The sequence below is a fragment of the Phaenicophaeus curvirostris genome, chromosome 5 (genome assembly GCF_032191515.1).
Source record: "Phaenicophaeus curvirostris isolate KB17595 chromosome 5, BPBGC_Pcur_1.0, whole genome shotgun sequence".
NCBI lineage: Eukaryota > Metazoa > Chordata > Aves > Cuculiformes > Cuculidae > Phaenicophaeus > Phaenicophaeus curvirostris.
This window is the reverse complement of record NC_091396.1, coordinates 31,887,859-31,906,305: the sequence shown is the minus strand read 5'-3', so window position 1 is coordinate 31,906,305 and position 18,447 is coordinate 31,887,859. Positions and strand designations below refer to the sequence as shown.

The following is an 18,447-nucleotide window of genomic DNA, read 5'->3' as shown; positions in this document are numbered from 1 at the left end:
TATGCTCATACGTCCACCAGCTCCCCGCTCATTAGTGCTGTTTCTACCATTTAACAGAACTGAAAATGAGACTTGCTGATCCTCAGGAAACTCCTTTGAAGACCTATCATCATGTTTGCTGCCTTCCATTTCTCTAGCATTAAAGGCAGCTTAAAGCAACAGATTACACAGCACAGCTATTAACTCAACTGGCTCTCTCCTGTCCCTGTAGAAATGTTTGCTGTTACTGTAAATCCCAGCAATTTGTTACCATTCATCTTAACAGTCAGTTTTAACACCTCTGCAGACAGTACTTCAGTATGAGATGTCCTCCAGCTCGGCTCCCTTAAACAGAAATTTTCAGCTTTAAAAGCCTCTCGTAACTCGGCTGTAGCAGATACGAGTCACTAAATTTTTTTTCTGCTGTAGCCTTACCTTCCTTACACAGTCTTCTGTCTCGGTCACCTCTGGGCCACATGTTCTCCCACAGGGTTCTTAACTGTGCTGTATCTCAAAGCAGTTTATTTGGTTTTATGCTTTTCACAAGATTCTCCTCGAAACTCTTTTAATCTTCTTGAGTGTTTCACATTCAACTTGCCAGCACACAAGTCCATGTCTAATTTTCCTCATCTAGATACAGGTTCAACATTCCAAAGAATGTCTTCCAGTAGTCTCTTCCACATAGTCATCTTCATTCATTTAAAGCCTTTCCTATGCATTCACTCTGACCTTTAAAATAGTGTCCTTAAAAGATACCCATGTTGCACATTCCCATTTTGTTGTTTTTTACAGAAAATTTCTTAATGTTCTAATTAATCTCCTTGAGATTAAACACTACCACAATGGACTAATTTTTTTAATGGCTCTTGCAAAGGTCTTGAATTTAAGCATACATACATTTTGACCAAGGTCACATTGTACAATTCTGAAGTTCTCCTAAGTACACCTGAAGACCAAACAAAAAACTGCCTTTCCTCCTACAAGGTCCCTGAATAGCTGCTAAATAGGTGCTCCATGAGACAGATGGGCATTTCTTCTAATATGACAGTAGTAGTGCTTTATTGTTGAAGCTAGAAGATTAATCTCTTCTTGTCTCAAAGAAACAATTGCCCTATCCATGTCAGAGTAATCAAAATTTTCATTATCACAACCTGTACTCTTGCAATCTAAGCTGGTATCTAAGCAATACTAAGCTGGGTGGAGGCATGGATCTGCTGGAGGGTAGGGAGGCTCTCCAAAGGGATCTGAACAGGCTGGACCACTGGGCTGAGACCAATGGCATGAGGTTTAACAAGGCCAAATGCCGGGTCCTGCACTTGGGGCGCAACAACCCTATGCAGTGCTACAGACTAGGAGAAGCCTGCCTGGAAAGCTGCCTGGAGGAGAAAGACCTGGGGGTGTTGGTTGACAGCCGAACATGAGCCAGTAGTGTGCCCAGGTGGCCAAGAAGGCCAATGGCATCTTGGCTTGGATCAGAAACAGTGTGACCAGCAGGTCCAGGGAAGTTATTCTCCTCTGTACTCGGCCCTGGTGAGACCGCTCCTTGAACGCTGTGTTCAGTTCTGGGCCCCTCACCACAAGAAGGATGTAAAGCCCTGGAGCGAGTCCAGAGAAGAGCAATGAAGATGGTGAAGAGGCTGGAGAACAAGCCTTATGATGAACTGCTGAAAGGGCTGGGGTTGTTTAGCCTGGAGGCTAAGGGGAGACCTACTTGCTCTCTACAACTACCTGAAAGGAGGTTGTAGAGAGGAGGGAGCTGGCCTCTTCTCCCAGGTGGCAGGTAACAGGACAAGGGGGAACAGGCCTCAAGCTCCACCAGGGGAGGTTCAGACTGGACATCAGGAAAAAAATTTTCACAGAAAGGGTCACTGGGCACTGGCAGAGAGGTGGTTCAAGTCACCATCCCTGGAGGTATTTAAAAGACAAGCGGATGAGGTGCTGAGGGGCATGGTAGAATGGTTATAGGAATGGTTGACTTGATGATCCTGGGGGTCTTTTCCAACCTAGTGATTTTGTAATTACTTCCCATTCTCTTTTTGGCCTCGTAGGATTCACAAGACACTCAAAGATAACAACTACTGCACTGAATATATATTTAGCCTGTCTAAATCTGGTTGGTCATTCTTGTTATGCTTCAGTGTGGATCTGAGTGTTAATATCAAAACACAGAAAAAACTACCAAAGAGTTGTGTTATTACTTTATCACTAGTGCTGGATAAAGCGTGTATTAGATATTTCTTTTAATGGATTTGTTAGGAAAGCGCTATTGATGTGTTCCAACCATTTCTTCTGGAGTGCAATTCTTAAATTTTTTAAAAGAAAAAGGAACGGACAAATTGATGTTATTTCTAACATGACAACAGAAATACATATTGCAGGAAATGCAAAGAGGCATAGGAAGAGGGAGGAAGAAAAGCTCATCAGGCTCATTTATTTTTCTAGTGCCCAATAGTAAATTTTGGACTTTAATTATAAAATGAAACAGGTGATACAGAACATGCATCCAAGTCAACTGACACTTGTATAAATAATGAACCCTCCCCCAGTGATCCAGTAATCCCTTAAGCCATTTAACATCAGGTTCAATCCTACACACTGGATTTTCAGGGAGAAGGAAGCTGGAGGTCTGCAGGATTTCACATGCAATTTTCCCACCTCCCTTATAAATCCATGAATTTAGGAAAAATAGTAGTAATTTGTTCTCTCACTGGTATGTTCAATAGCATTTGTACCATAGGTTCCCCTTAACCATCATCTCCCTAGCTTCAGCACTTCCACTGAGAAATGAACTATAGGCCTAACAAGGAGATCCCAGAAAAAAACAGAAACTAGAATATTACTTTTGTTAAGTAAAAAAACTTAATTACATTTTAACAGCTATTAACAGTTAGCGTTTTGTATGTTACTGGACTGGCAGTTCCAGAGATGACATCTCCAGCTTATTTCACAGTCAGTTGCGTACACTTCTCCCACATGAGTTTAAATTGATATTGCTAGTCAACACTTATCTGCCAGGTACTGAAGTCTTGCCAGTGCTTCATTATGCGCAGAAGACTACAGAAGCCTGCAAGCACTCAGTTGTTGATGGAAGTGTTTGCCAGCACTTGATTCAAACGAACTATTCTAATAACTGAAGTTCCTACACACACCACTGAATGCCTGAAACATCTTGACCTGCTAATCAGAAGGTTTTAAGTAGTTCTGGTATTCTATTTCTAAATTAAAAACAAATTCCTAATTATTTCGCTCAGAGTAGACACATCATAAGCGCTTCTAAACTAGGGAACATCGGGAACTCTGAAGAAGACTGTATGTGGCTTTATATTCTGCATAACAATCATATTGAGAACTTGATTGCCTTTGAAGTGGCACAAGACAAAAATGAAGCATGCAGCAAAAAAGAAATACATTTAAGCAGTTAATATGAATTATATACCCACTAATATAAGTTAGCTGTACAGTACCGGATAAGCTGCAATATCTGTGCTTAGCTTCACCCCGTAAATTCAAAGTAAATACATAACTGTCCTCTCTAACACTGATTTATAGGAACTGACATATTTAACTAAAACCACAGCTTCTTTGTCCTCTGTGCAATATAAGCTCAAGGTTTCCACTGTATATTTCTAACCTTGTGGGTGCAGCACAGAAAAATTCACAGCAACAAATTTCCACTAGCAGGATGTACTAAGTACTGTTATTACAAACACGCTTTCCAGTGGCCCAGCCCGTGGTGACAAACACCAGCGTATGATAGCACTCCTCAGTCTTTTTTTTTGCCAACTCTCTTTTAAATTGGGACAAGAAAAAAAACACTAACAGATTGAGTTCTTTTGAAATGGAGCTTGATACATGTTTCGAAAGAAACTCCATGCAGCAGTTATTTATAGCGAGTTAAGACTGACTCAGTAAATTTCAGTCCTGATGTGCATCTTCAAAATCTTCTCCAGCTGTTTGTGCAGCAAGAACACAAGCAGAACAAGATTCTTGTTAAAAGGCTGGTCAACAATTCAGCCAGCAGTATTATTCTAATAAGCTTCAAAGAAAATGGTTTGTGAATGTTAGAGAGAGACACAGCCACTTTTGTTGATGCCATACAGACTAACTGGAAGGTTGTCGGGTAAAAAACTTCCTCTACTTCAGTGATTAACCAAGAGGTTAAAGTGTACAAGGGGAGGGGCAAGTCTAATAGGATAAAAAAGTTCACCATGCTAAGAACTTCAAGTTGCATCCTTGGATGGGGACAGGATTTATTATACATGTCCATAACAGCTTCTGTAAAATCCAGTGCTTACAATCATTGACACACTTGTAGCGACCACACTGGCAAGTATTTGTCCTCTGCATACATGCCTCAAACATGATGTTCTTTAAGCTTATTTAGCTGTGACTCAAGGTTTTGGCCATCAGAGACAGAAGGTTTATTCAGAGACAGTGTAACAACTCTCTTAATGGTGATGACCCTTTTTTTAAGGAAGAGCCCTGAGAGGAACTCAACCTGTTTTCATGGGAAGACTAGTAACTATAAAATGAGAAAGCAAAGAAAGAATCTTAAAAACAGAAATACAGTACTGTAAAAAACTAACAAATAATTTGTTATTTACAATACTTAAGTCCTGAAGTAATTCACAGTCCTTAGATCAATGATCAAATTGGTATTCTTGCACAGCTACAGTGGCACTTGAGCTAGCTTCATGAAAATCACCAACTGACCTATTAAGTCTCATTTTTAAAAATGAGGTCATATTGGTACAGAACATCTATTCGATCTGTTCACAGTATACCTGGATTAGTAAAGTTACAACCACAGGAAAATTGTCTCCCCCTTCTCTGCTCCCCCAGGTTGCCCTTAAAGGCCATTCTTGACACTGTTTCAGAGAAAAGCAAATTGAGGATTAAGCTTGACAAGCTGCGTACAAACCAGTACTGTCAACACATGCATGGAAAAGGTACACAGCCTTGAGGTTTTCACTTCTGCCAGAATGAAAACTCAGAATAAGAGATTAGTTCTTGCTCAGTTAGTCTCAGATTAACTACAGAGGCTACCACATTTAATTACAGGGTCAGAATTTTACCCACAGCATTAGCCTGCAAAATACAAGCTAACAGACTTATCACAAGGCAAAACATTATCTATTCAGCAAAACTGGATAAGGAAAGTTAAAAACCCCACATCAAGTGTTAGCCATAGCAGTCAGACAATTCTGCCAGCTGGGATATTTCTTTATCCTGAACAGATTTCACAGCACACATACAGTTGCGTGGGAGCATTACTGGCTAGTGACAGAACCTTACTGCTCTACAGATGAAGTCACCCTGACATTTCAATACCTCTCTACCCACAGGAAGAAAAGCTTCATCTGCTTCATCTGTTTCATACATTCCGTGTCACACAACATCCAGAAAAGCCACTGTCCTAGAGCTATTTACTGAATTCTGGATTTACCAATTCATCTCATGGTCATATTCAAACTCAATTTCCAGAAGTCAATGGGCCAACTCTTACACTCCTCCACACCAAAGTAGCTCCTATTCTCAAAAATCCCAGTGTGTGAATGGAAATGACAAAATATACATGCAAATTACTATTAATGCATTACATTCTCAAGACAGACCTAGAGAAGAGACTTATTATTTCATGGGAAAGACTAGAAGGGTAGAAATAATTCATAAGATTATTATCAAAGTGAAAAACATTGTATTCAGGCTAACTGCAGTGGGAATTCGATTAGGTGCAGTGTGTTTGTGTACAAACACATCAGTGACAGGTAAGTGCCAAAATATAAAATGATCTTACTGTTGGTAAAACAGTAAAAAAGTAGTAGCTTTAAGTACTTCACAAATTGTTTTACAGCCTTTGATTATTTCAGCCAATAGCAAAATAAACACAAAAAACTTTGGTTTAGATAAGGCAAAGGGAATTGAGATTAGGAATCCTAGGATAATCTCAATTTAAATGTATAGAACAACAAAACTTTAAAGGCATGAAGGAGCTCGTTCACCACTTTCTACAGTAAAACAAAAAGTTTACAATTAATACAAAGCAGTCTTAGCCTGATAGATGGCAAAGTGGGGGATAGTTTTCTTAAAATCTGAACTATAATATTTGGTGAACCATCACTCATTCTTAAACATAAAAGAGGTTTCCTGGCAGGTCTAGTTACTCTTTAGTATCCAATCACTTAAAGCCAAATCAATACCTCCACACATCGCTGCCTTTGGAGAACATGGAGGAGCGGATGACCTCAGGAGCCATCCACGCATATGTCCCAGCTGCGCTCATTTTGGTAGTTTTATGCCATTCCCTGGCCAAGCCGAAATCCGTGATCTTCAATACCTTGTTGCTCAGATCTCCATTTTCCACCTTTTCGAGTATCAGTACTGGAGAAAAGCGGGGGGAGGGAAAATAAAAAGTATGCAGAGTAAAGCTAGCATTTATGAAAAAAATCCCCCTGGAGATCTTCCAATTTTCAAGATGCTTCCTGACTTTCAGTTATTCAAACATACCACACACTATTACAAGTTATTTCAAGCTGATCCCCTCATCTGACAAGTGAAAAGCTGTCTAACAGATAACATCAAAATTAACTGATACCAAGCCCCAGAGAACAAATAGATAACAATTATTTAATATAGTGTCTACTGTTATTCCGTATAATAGTTCTCTGCTAAGAGGAAGTGAACCACTGTAACTTCTAGAAATCCAGATAAGGGACGACATTTCCTAATTAATCCTCTCTCAGCAAGCCAGTAATAGCATCTTTTTCTAGAACAGCTTAGAGGAGGGTTTGGTTTTTTTTTTTAAATCCAGATACACATCAGCTGGGCATACCCCTCATGTAAATGTATTAGGAGTGGAACCTCTGTGCACACTGATTTTCTTTTAAAAGTCACAATTATAAACAAAGATCAATGATCAGCAATAATATGCCCAATTCAATATATCATACATGCCATGCTACAGGTTCCCTCCCCACCATTCAGACTATTTTTAGTTAAGCTGCCAAAGTTTTTACCACATTTCAGTAGCAAAGCAGTCTATACCCAAGAAATTGGAAAAAAAACCCTGGAGGCAGAACTCAAAAATGCTTTTGTGTAAAGCACATATTCCTCTTTACACAAAAAGCTGTACTGTCACACCACTGTGACATGAGTGTAAACCAGGAGCATCCACTCAGCTTTAGCAGCACCTCATTATCCTCTTTACCTTAATGTAAAGAGACTGCACAAGTTGTGCCATTAATGTAAAAGAATATAACAAGCAACACAATATGAGGCCACTAAACTTCCATAACTCAAAGAGCCATAAGCCCGTAAAATGATTTTCAGCCACTTTGTAAAGGGCCACTAAGAAAAAAAATATTTTTATTACCATTACTCCAATGACTTCACAGCAAAAGCCATCAAGCTACTAATACACCATCATTACGCAGCTCCTCTGGTTTTAATGTCATTACAGATACAGGTTCTTAGAAAGCAAGGGTTTCTCCCTAATTCCACATTCTCGTGTGTGTGAACTACAAAAAAACCCGAATGCCACAACCAATCAAGAATCATAACAACAATTATAAAAGGCAAAAGCATTGCAAAAATTGTAGTACATAAAAAAATTACCTTCCATTTTTAGAAGCCCATTAAAAAACTCAAGTATCAGTCACGCTAACACAGCAGGGTTTTGGTTTTTTGGGGGGAGGTGGGGAGGGCAGACATATTCATTCTCATTCTTTCCCTCAATAATCAAAATGAGATTTCCCATTAAATGAAAGTAAAAAGGGTTATTTGAAGCCCTCTGCATAATAATAAACAAACGCCTAAATGTTAAAATGCTGCACTTACTTTAATCAAACTTAAACTATGTGTTTTCTGAAAATAATAATAATAAAAAAATTAGCTACCCTTTCTACAAGTCTCCAGAATTCACAGAATACTACTTCATTAAAGAATTTTGTGGGTCAACTAAAACTGTGAATGAACTTCTTGCTACTTTTGCAAAATCTTTTCCAACATTACTGAATGTTCCATTTTCCTGAATGCAGAAGGAGGAGTTTGAAGCCTGGAGCTACTATTCTCCTAGTTTAGGTAGAAGTGTATTTATTTAGAGTCTGTGTACAACAAAACCACCACAAGTAACAAAGATACAGAAGGTGGCTTCTGTGGCGCCTCTTCTTCTGGCAAACCCTTTTTTCCCAGCAGCTGAAGAATTGCTATGAGAAATGGCTAAGTCGCTTGTTAACTGCAAGAGCGAAAGCTTTCCTACAACACACATTCTAAGTTTCTTCTTATAGTACGTACCCACTCTACTAAAAGAGTTGGCAGAACAATATAATCTGATTTTGAACTTAAATGCAGTAATACGTAGATATACAGTGACACCGTAAAGGCAAATTAAAACTTCAAAACAAGAAAGTATCCTGGCGGGGGAGGTTGGTTCCCTCCATAAATAAGCACAACGAGCAACAAGCAAATTTTTTGTTCACAAGGTAGATCAGATTCTGTCTAAATAAACTCAATAGCAGGACAGAGTGTCAGGCATCACAGCTGGGTTGTTCATACCTTACTGACAACAGGTTATTTAAATCTAATTACCTTGATTTGTATTAAATTCTAAGAAAATAATTAGTACTTGTGCAGATATTTTGTATCCATGAACTTGTTCTCATGTCAGATGTAGGCTAAGTGAGATGAATTACCATGACAAAAGACCACAGAGAAGGACAAGGAAAGAGCTGGATTTATTGCAAGTCCTTGATTCCTTAGTTACATCCTTGGCTCTCCTATTTCTTTGTAATAACTGTTTGGGATTATAATCTTGCAACTCCGAATTGTAAAAATTAGTCTTAAGAGTCATCTCTCTCTCTCCAGCATCTGTTTCAGCTCTCGTTATCTTGATCACTATCAGCAGGCTCACTTGTAACTCCTAGGAGTCTTCCTAACCCACATGTCAGATTTGAGAACTAAAACCCAAGAATCTCCCTCTTATGTTTGCTCAGATTTCTATGAAGAATCTTGTAAATAGGTGATCTATACGTTCCTCTCAGTTTCCTCCTTAAAAAGCTTTTATGGAGAACACAAGCCAGGTTGCTAGGACACTGCAAATGCATTTTACTCATGCTGGTGAACATGGTCTCATTTGCTTGTCAGCTATATCTACAGCCTGTTATTGCCTCTTGTTTAATACTCTGACTGCCAGTGCTCTTCTTTAAGAGCCACTTCTTCTGCACTCCTATTGTGACCCTACAGACTACCAAAATGCAAAACACAAATAAGCAACTTGTACCAAGGAAGTAAATCTCATTGTATACTGATTTAAAAGATCTGCATGAGATAAAGCAATTAAACAAAAAGGTAGAAAATTGAATTTGAAATCTTTCACATTCACAGCCTTAAAAAGAGCAACTGTTTAGCAGCCAAGTTACTGGGCTTAGTTTTCAGACAATCAGGGAAGAACAAAAGCTGAATCAGCAGGAACATGCAAAGTATGTTGTTAGCGGTGAATCATCATTTCACTGTTGCTGCAGGGCTCGTGCAAGAAATCGCTTCCTGTGTGCACGCACAGAGCCAGCAAAGTTGTAGATGAAGGTATGCTACATACTACTCCTCCTTAACAACTCAAAACCATCTTTTTCCTCTGTAGCACAGTCTAAAAGCTGATCTTAAGTAGCAGGGGTAAGGATCAGGCGGGAGTGTGCAAAATGGACTGGGGAAAAAGATATTAACAAGCCCCTTCAGACAGCTCTGAGGATCCATCTGCTACAGCAAAACAAGTTCATGTATCAAATCACCGATACCATGTTCTTTGCATGCTGCAAATGCAAGCACAGAGGCTTAAACTAGGATTTAAAATTGTTAGCCATTTTAGGTGAAGGGTATCATGAACATGTGTGCTTACAGAAGTAATAATCCAGAAGTGCTCACATACATTCTTCATATGTTCCTGAAAGACTTGGAACTTGTCCTCTGGAAAATAAGTATTTGACAATGAGAAATTAATTACAGCTTATATGAATTCTGTCCAGCAAGACAGCTCTTCCATATCTCAATGTCACAGCTCAGACAACAAAGGAGTATAATCCAAATAGGCCTAGTATCTCCTAGAAAGACCTTCCCTGAATCAGTCCTCCAGAAAAAGGTACCTATGACTCACATGTGCAATTTCAACCACAAAGAATTAAGAAGTTTATTACCACAGGCACCCTCAAGAATCATTACTGGTAATTATTTGACCCCACTGTTTAAATTCTTGAGAGCCAGGCAGACAGCAAGTGCTGAAAGACAGTCAATTGAGATACATTAGGTTTGAGCTCAGAGAGATACAACGGCAGAAATTAAACACTAGGCCTCCTCTTATCTACATTATGATGTAGACCAGGCTATTCTCTTCAAAATGAAAAGGTCTATTGATGTTCCTCCATATTCTCTGAAAACAGCTTCGGTGCTTTTCAAGAAACATCAAGGATATTTTCATATCAGACTCTCGTGAGAAAGTTCCCTGAAGTACAGAGAAAGGAGTCTGCACCACATAAAGGGGCGTGTTAGGTAACCAAAAGCCAACACTTACTGATTTGATGATGAGGCAGACACTAACTAGAAGAACAGTACAAGGCAGAATTCAAAGAGCATTTAACAAGACTGTCTGACATTACAACAAGTAAAAGAATAACTGCATTTGGCAGAGATGAGAAAACCAATCATCATTACATAGTATTTTCAGTGCTTTTTAACATAGGTTTCCATCTATTCAATGCTTCAGCTTCTGCTCATAAGCTCCAGTAGAGAGGAAAGGCAGCACTGTGTGGTTTGCTTTCATCATTACCCTTCCAGCATTTTCAGTCCTGTTACTGTGTAGTTCAGAGCTATAGGTAACTCACTCTGAAGATTTAAGATACCCTGTGCTTGGGATCTTGACACTGCATGGACAATTACCATAATGTTCACACTCCTGACTGCAGCACCCTGGCCTGTAAGACCATTCCAGATATTAAACAGCCTTTCTTAATTATGTCCTTTGATTTACCTTGGTTGCCATGAGTGAACTCAGCAATCAAGAGCCATATTATCAGAGAATCATATTTAGTCAGCAAGTCCTGGCATTTACCCCTTCAGAATCACAGTAACATGGAGAAGTATAATTTCCACAAGAACAAATCCAGTTGCTTAAGAGAAGGTTTGATTTAGTTGTTTTAACTGTTGAAGCAATAGTTAAGATGCCAGAGCCAAAGGAGACTGATAAATTTTACCATGAATATCTTCAGTACATTCTAAAGATCACTGAATGCTGGTCATTGACCAGACCTTTCACCAGTTCCCATACTCTTCGGGTACTAGGCAATACCAGATGCTGAAACAGGAGTGTGATTAGAGGCCTTCATGATACAACTGGAGTTCCTCATTCCAGACTCAATCTGCACAAAGCAGAGTTAAACCAGCCAATGCTGGTATCACTTAGAGGTGGTTTCTTAGTTACTAAGTGGGCGGGGGGGAGGGAAAGAGCTGATGATGTACCCAATATACTCATATAGTTTGCGATTTGAAATAACAGCTATTCTAGCAGGAAGAGATGGAAATCAGCTTCTTGAGGTAAGGTGAAGCCTCTCTACCTTCTCCACTTTAAGTATCATTCTGTATGTGTAGTAATAGTAAGCAGGCTTTTGACATAATTCAATGTCTTAGTGAAAGTAAACAAAACTTTAAAAGGACACAGATCTCAGTTATAACAGATCCCAAAGGGGATGATTCTCAGTTTCATAAGTCACATTTGTGCATCAGTGACTTCAAGAAGAATGAGATATTTATTTTTTCTAGAGCCAGAGCCAACTTATGCTTTTGTTCTTTAAACAAAGACTTGTACTGAAAACAGGCATCATAGAAACAGACCCACTGAAGTACAACTGACACAATGGTATCTGACACCGACTCAGCTCTTCCTCCGGCTCCAAACCATTCCACATTATAACGCTTTACTAGAAAGAAAAATATCTACCTTCATATTCAAAGCAATAAAAAAAGCAACTTGATCAAGATTTCTAAGATAGCATTATCTCCTTCAGCCTTCATCTACTTGCTCCTACTGGATCCTTCAGTTCTGTCATGTTCTTACAAGTCATTACAGAGATGCCTGCCCTGTGGGGTACCTGACAGGGCAAGATTATTTAATAGGAGGAGTTAAGGCTGCTGTTGGTTTAGTGAGACCTTTAAGGACGGTTCCAAAGGTGGAGCTTCATGTTAAAATATTGAACTCTGACCAGCAATTCATGAACTTCCACTAGCATGTTTAGAATCAGAACTGTTGTGTTTCTACATCTATTCTGTCCTTTTAGAAGGAAAAATCACTGCGGACATCCTGCACCAGTACCCAAAACCACTGGTTAGTTCTAAATAGGCAAAACAGAGGATCAAATGAATTCTGAAAGAATACAGATTGGAGTTAAAAAAATTAACAGATTAAATGCTAGCCAAGTTTCAACCCTGCCATAAACTATAAGGTAAGACTACCAAAGGACTGCCCTGGAGGCAACTGCTAAACACTTCTAGAGAGATGAAATTCTGTTTTGTGTGCATGAAACACATGAACATACGGAAGCCAAGGTAGGTGTGCAAAAAGGTGACTTTCTTCTGCTTGCTCCTTCTCCAACATCATGGATGATCATGATGAAAGCTGGTTTGTCTGAAACAAACTCACATCATCTCAGAAGCCATTCTTCTTAGGCTCCCAACACAGTCAGGAAATCCAAAAGAGGATTCCAAGCATAAGTCTAACATATATGGTCTGAATTAATCTCTACAGGAGCCTCTCTTGACTAGAGACACATCTGTGCTAAGTGCCCAAATTCTGTGGTCTGGTATAAGTGATTTCAATTAGCGAAATTTCCCAATACACCAGAGACTAGAGTTATCTGGAGAAAACCAATTGACTTATAGGTGCAAAATTACCTCAGTGCTCTGGACTTATTTTAAATTACGGTTTTGGAAATAGTCTTCTATTAGTAAGGCAGCTGATATAAGTTGAACAGGTACTACTGTTAAATCAGTCTTAAACAACTGCCCTTTAGCCCACAAAGGCAGCTGGAGATCTTAATTCATCACATCTTGCACCACTCAGTGGTCACTGAACCAACCGAGAGGCCAATGATGAACATCTTTGTTGATCACACAAAGTCTTACTGCAAGGAGGACCTTCTTTCAAGATGTTGGAACAACTGTATTTTCATTGCTTATGCATCTACCAGAAAGACATGAGATCAGATATACAAATCCACTTACGACAAGGTGAAGATACAGGTATAAAGCCGTATATAATTTGATCTACTCGTACTGACAGTTTAAGAAAACCCTAAGAGGGCTGGGTAAACCACATCTAATATGTCAGTATCACTCATGCTTCTTAGCCATTGCAGTCAGAAGTTTAAAACTGCTGAGCAAATTTTGTTTTGGGAATATTCTTAACTTCATTGCAGTTTTCAAATGCAAATGACAGCATTGTTGATAAGTTTTACATTTTTTTTAACCCGATGTTTCTACTACAACATGTTTTTCTCTTCCCAATTATGCTAGAAGCACTAATTGGTTTAGATCTCTTCTCTTCTTCCAGAATATACACATTTCTATAGTTTTCCTTTCATTTTTTTCTTCTCAAACCCATTTACTCTTCTTCCAAACACTCCTCTACCCTACATAAACAGGTAAACCATCTGCACTGAATCTTCCAATCTAATCGCTAAAACAAACATGGCAAATCTTTACTTAGGTGCTAAGTTGGTCACTTTATAAAACCTCAGTAATATCTCACATTTTTCATCCAGCACCACACCATATTCAATATGCATGAAAAGACAGTTTAAGGGGGTAAACTATGTAAACAGAAGGAAAGCTTTCACAAGAGAAATTAAGAAAAATTTTTGGCAACAAAATTAAACTGCTGCAGCTTTAATCCTCTGTTCTGCTCATGTTACACCAACAGAGCCAGAAGACATGTTATAACGTCCTCTCACAAACACAAACTTTCCCTGGAAAGTGGTAACTGTCAGACTTTTTTTGCTTGCTTCTTTTGGGAGCATTATTTTAGTTTTCAGCTTAATTTTTTGACAGTTAGGAAAGTATTCTTTTTCTCCAGTGGGCCAAAAGAGTGGGGAAGAGCAAGAAGGGAAAAATAAATACTTAAACCCATGCTGATCTAGTTACTAGTAACAAACGATTGGCAGAAAGTGGCTCCTCATTTCATGTCACTGTCAAACTTAAGCAACAAGGCAGCAAAATGCAATCATGTAACTGCCTTTTTCTGGTTTCTCAGCTTAGAGAAAGGATTAGGTTTATCTGCATAGTGTAGTGCTGAACAGAATACTCCTTTGCTTTGCTTGGGCTAAATGCTGACTCTTCACTTCAGAAGCAGAATAACATTCAGGGAGGAACTACTACAGCATGATCACCCATAGCAAAACCCACACATTTATATATGAAGGCAGAATAACATGGTTGCTGCCTACTGTCTGCTGCACAAAATAGTAAGAACAGACAGGCATATCAAAACTTTCTGGCTGTACTGGCTTCAGCCTCTTCACCTACTTACTCTTCTGTTATATTCCATATTTATCCGGCACACAGCACACCAAGAAAATAAAGAACTTCCTGACTTAGGAGGCAAAAACTAAAAATGACAGAATACTAAGGAAAGCAAGATTACCTTACAATAATACAACAACAGTTAACCACCAAACTACCCATCGCACCTGTATTTCATGACAACAGCTTCATCAGCAACTTCACACTCCCCTTCCCAGTCCAGACTCTGTGTGTGCGTTTATTAAGGAACAGGAAAGAAATTGTAAAAAAACAAAAACCCAAGACAGTCTCTGTATGGTCCAGCTCACTGTTCACACCAAGTCATTTACCTATGCATGATGCTACTCAATAAGCCTGGCACCCAAGTACAGAAATCTAGCCCAATGGAAATAGTTACAAACATTAAGTGAAGAGAGAAGTAAAAAACAAATAAGAGGGACTAAGTGCAACAAGTACTGAAAGTGTACAGGAAGAAATATGCAATGGAGTAGGCTAGAAGACGAGGCTACTTATTGTAGGGGAAAAAAGCTGAATTTCCTGTCTGTGGTACACTGGGACATATCTGACTTGATGGATGACTGCTGGCTTCACATAGAATGGCTTGGACTGGAAGGGATGTTAAAGATCATCTAGTTCCAACTGCCCTGCCATGGTAAGGGACAGCTTCCAGTAGATGAAGTTGCTCAAAGTGTCATCCAACCTGGCCCTGAACGCCTCCAGAAATGGGGCTTCCGTAACTTCTCTGGGCAACCTGTTCCTGTGCCTCATCACCCTCGCAAGTCAAAAATTTCTTCCTAATATCTAATCTAAATACCCAAGTTTTCATCTTAACACCACTACCTCTCATCCTATCACTGCACTCCCTGATAAAGAGCCCCTCCCCAGCTTTCCTGAAGGCCCCCATTAATTACTGGAAGGCTGCTATATGGTCTCCCCGGAGCCCTCTCTTCTCTAGGTTTAGCAACCCCAACTATTTCATTTGACTTCCATATAACTCTTCCCTAACTGTTACAACACAGTATTTCAGTGACAGAATACCTGCCACTCTTTTATTTAAATACTACAATTTCAGATGGATCATGAAACAGCAGGATTACTACCTGATAATAAAGCAACAAGTATTTTATTTGTTGTATTTTGAAGCTTTATGAGTTCTTCATAGAGATGCCTACCTTTACAGTATTTCCAGTGTGCTAGAGTACATAGCGGTGCTTTGAGGTGGAAGAACAATCTGAAGAAAGTTTGCCAGAAACATAAGAATATCTAATTATGAAAGTACTTAAAAGTTAGCATAAGCTTAAAGGGAACTCACAGACCTAGAGACAAAGGCAGTTGTGGAAGTTCCAGGTGAGGCCCTAACTGTGAACTACCAAATGGACAAAGCAATTTGATGATGTAGAGTTGAGAAGGCCTGAAAAGGCCCAAGGTGGTGAAAATATCTGAATACCTCTAAGTGTCAGCACACTTCAGTAGTCCTGTTTCAGTCTTCACCAATGTTAGCACTGCTGTGGGTTCAATGCTTTGTCATCCAAGATTCCAGGAATGAGGAAAGCAGCCATATCCAGAAATGAGGAAAAAATCCAGCAAAAGGATTTAACCTGCAAGCCCATTCCACTCACCCATTTCCAAGAGCCTCTACTTGTTATTTTGTGCTGCACCCTGTCCCCTTAGAGCCATGCCAGATGGTTACACAGTCCAAGAGCTAGATGGCAGCAACAGTGATGGGTGGGTGAGAATGACAAGAGGAAGAACTATAAACATGATAAATATGTCATCTTTGTTATTTTACTTGAGGTAGAAATATTTAATTATAATATTTATATCATTAAGCAGCCATGCAACTACCTGCACAGACTTAGTTAAGTTTCTTTACCAATCATATTCTCATCTGGACTCTCAACTAGGTTTCTGCATTAGTCCTACTGCTTCAACGTATCTATTCTTATTTAGTAAGACTGAGAAGTGAAAAGACCACTACTTAAAACTTTAAAGGCTGAAAAACAGCAAAGGAACTCAAACTCATGCAGAATGATACAACTCTAACTTATCTTTTCTTTCCCAGAACAATACCATGCATCTTTGCTGCAGCTGGGTGTTTTTGCAGATCACTCCAGAGCAAATCAACCACCTACAAACACAACAGCCTGGTACCAGACTTGTTTAGCCATAGGCTTCTGCTCATCTGTTACTGTGTGATCACTGTTCTCAAACGCAGTAAGGTCAACAGGCAGCCACCAAGAGCGGAACTAATTCTCATCCTGCCATAGCTGGAGTATTAAAGACCATTGCTGCAGCTGAGTACTCATTGTAGGTGGGAATATTGGAAGCATCTTATTCCTTCCTCCATCCTGCAAATAGAATAGCTTACTATGGCTTCACTTACCAAAATGCAAGATCATCCAATTTTTGTCAGATAGTGGATAAGCATCAGCCCATCAGCTTCCTCCATTTAGATAACTGAAGTACTCTAAGGAGATCTATCAGATAGAGTACATCAAATCCCAGGTGCAAGAGCTTTGCAGGAAGAACAGAGAGCAGAGTAAAGCCTTTAAGGAAACCAATGTTTTTTTCACTCTGAGATCCTTAAACGCAAACATAAGCATGGTTTCAGTTCTAAAAGCCACAAGTCCTTTCCACAGTAGTAATTAAAAGCAATTTAGACTGATATGAGGAAGTACTACCATTAAACTTCTCCCTGCCAGCAATACAGTTGAAGGAAATGGAGAATACTTCCACTTTCAAACAATTCCAAATCTATCAAAAAAATTCTTTACAAAAGTTTTAAAAGTCAGCTAAAGGCTTACTGAAGCTGAAGGTGTGCCAAAGAGGAAAAAAGGTCTAATTAATATCACAGGATCCAGACTCTCCCACCCACTCATGGCAGAACATTTCCAAAACCAAGCCAATCTGCTACAGGAAACCTTGTCTTGAACAAAGAATCTCCTCACTTAACCCCATATGTTTTCTAAGGGTTTGTTTTTCAGAACACAGAATAAAGTTATCTGAGCTAAAACAGCTCTGAAGGTACGTTCAAAGAACTACTACTCCTAGCCAGAGGGTCCATAAACACTAAAATAATACTACACTTATATTTTAATTTCTTCCCTGACACACATACGCACCCTGGAATTTCACAATTGAGACAGCCAATTTCAGTTTACAATACTTTTTATACTCATCTCCCCACAATTTAGGTATATCCAGTCCAAATACTTGCAACTACCGGGCAGCTGTGAAATTCATGCAAATGTGGATTATTTTTTTTTAATGAAGACTAATTCAGAAAAATTAGACAGGCATCCTTTCACTTCTTGCACAGGCCAATTACTATCGTTTATACTTGGTTTGGTCTGAAAAATTAATAAAAATTTCAACTGTACTCTGAAGAAATACAATACGTCCTGAAAATTTCAGGCTTCTTATTTAGAAGGTACTATAATAGCATATACTCACCATAGTCCTACAGTTATTGTGAAGGTCTATTTGATGGATAAAAGTACATATAGATTAAAAAAAAATGCTCTTAAACAGAAAACGGCTTCACTGAACTTCTGTGTTGCAATCTCATTTTGCTTCCCCATGAATAAGCAAAACTTCCCAAGATGGTAGTAGGAAATACTGGTTGCTACATAAGAAAACGCCCTCAACATTTTGCTTCATGCTGCTGCATTGTGAGTGTGACAGTCTCAGAGATCCAGAAGCTAGCTAGTAAGCCTGTAGTTTGCCTAACAAGTCAAAAAAGCAATGTTATTGCAAAGGCAATGAGGGACTGAGTTTTCCAGGTGTTCCTTTTTTTAATTATTAAGTCCAATTGGCAGTACACTGGCATACTGCCTTGAGGACAGTAATAAGCTCTTGGGAAAGAATTTAAACTTGCTCCAAAATGAGACATCATATTGTAGCAGTTTGCCA

At 39.1% G+C, this 18,447-nt stretch overlaps 1 protein-coding gene across 3 annotated transcripts in view; it reads right to left on the bottom strand.

The window, feature by feature from the left end:
- The window catches only part of MAP3K9 (mitogen-activated protein kinase kinase kinase 9), a 58,260-nt gene that overhangs the window by 23,991 nt on the left and 15,822 nt on the right, over window positions 1–18,447 (bottom strand). For all 3 annotated transcript variants that reach the window (XR_011337528.1, XR_011337527.1, XM_069858166.1), the window contains exon 3: window positions 6,180–6,360. Coding sequence is in view for 1 of the 3 variants with exons in the window: in XM_069858166.1 (XP_069714267.1) it covers window positions 6,180–6,360 (181 nt within the window). In the remaining 2 variants the exon portion in view is untranslated. The remainder of the gene's footprint in view (window positions 1–6,179; window positions 6,361–18,447) is intronic.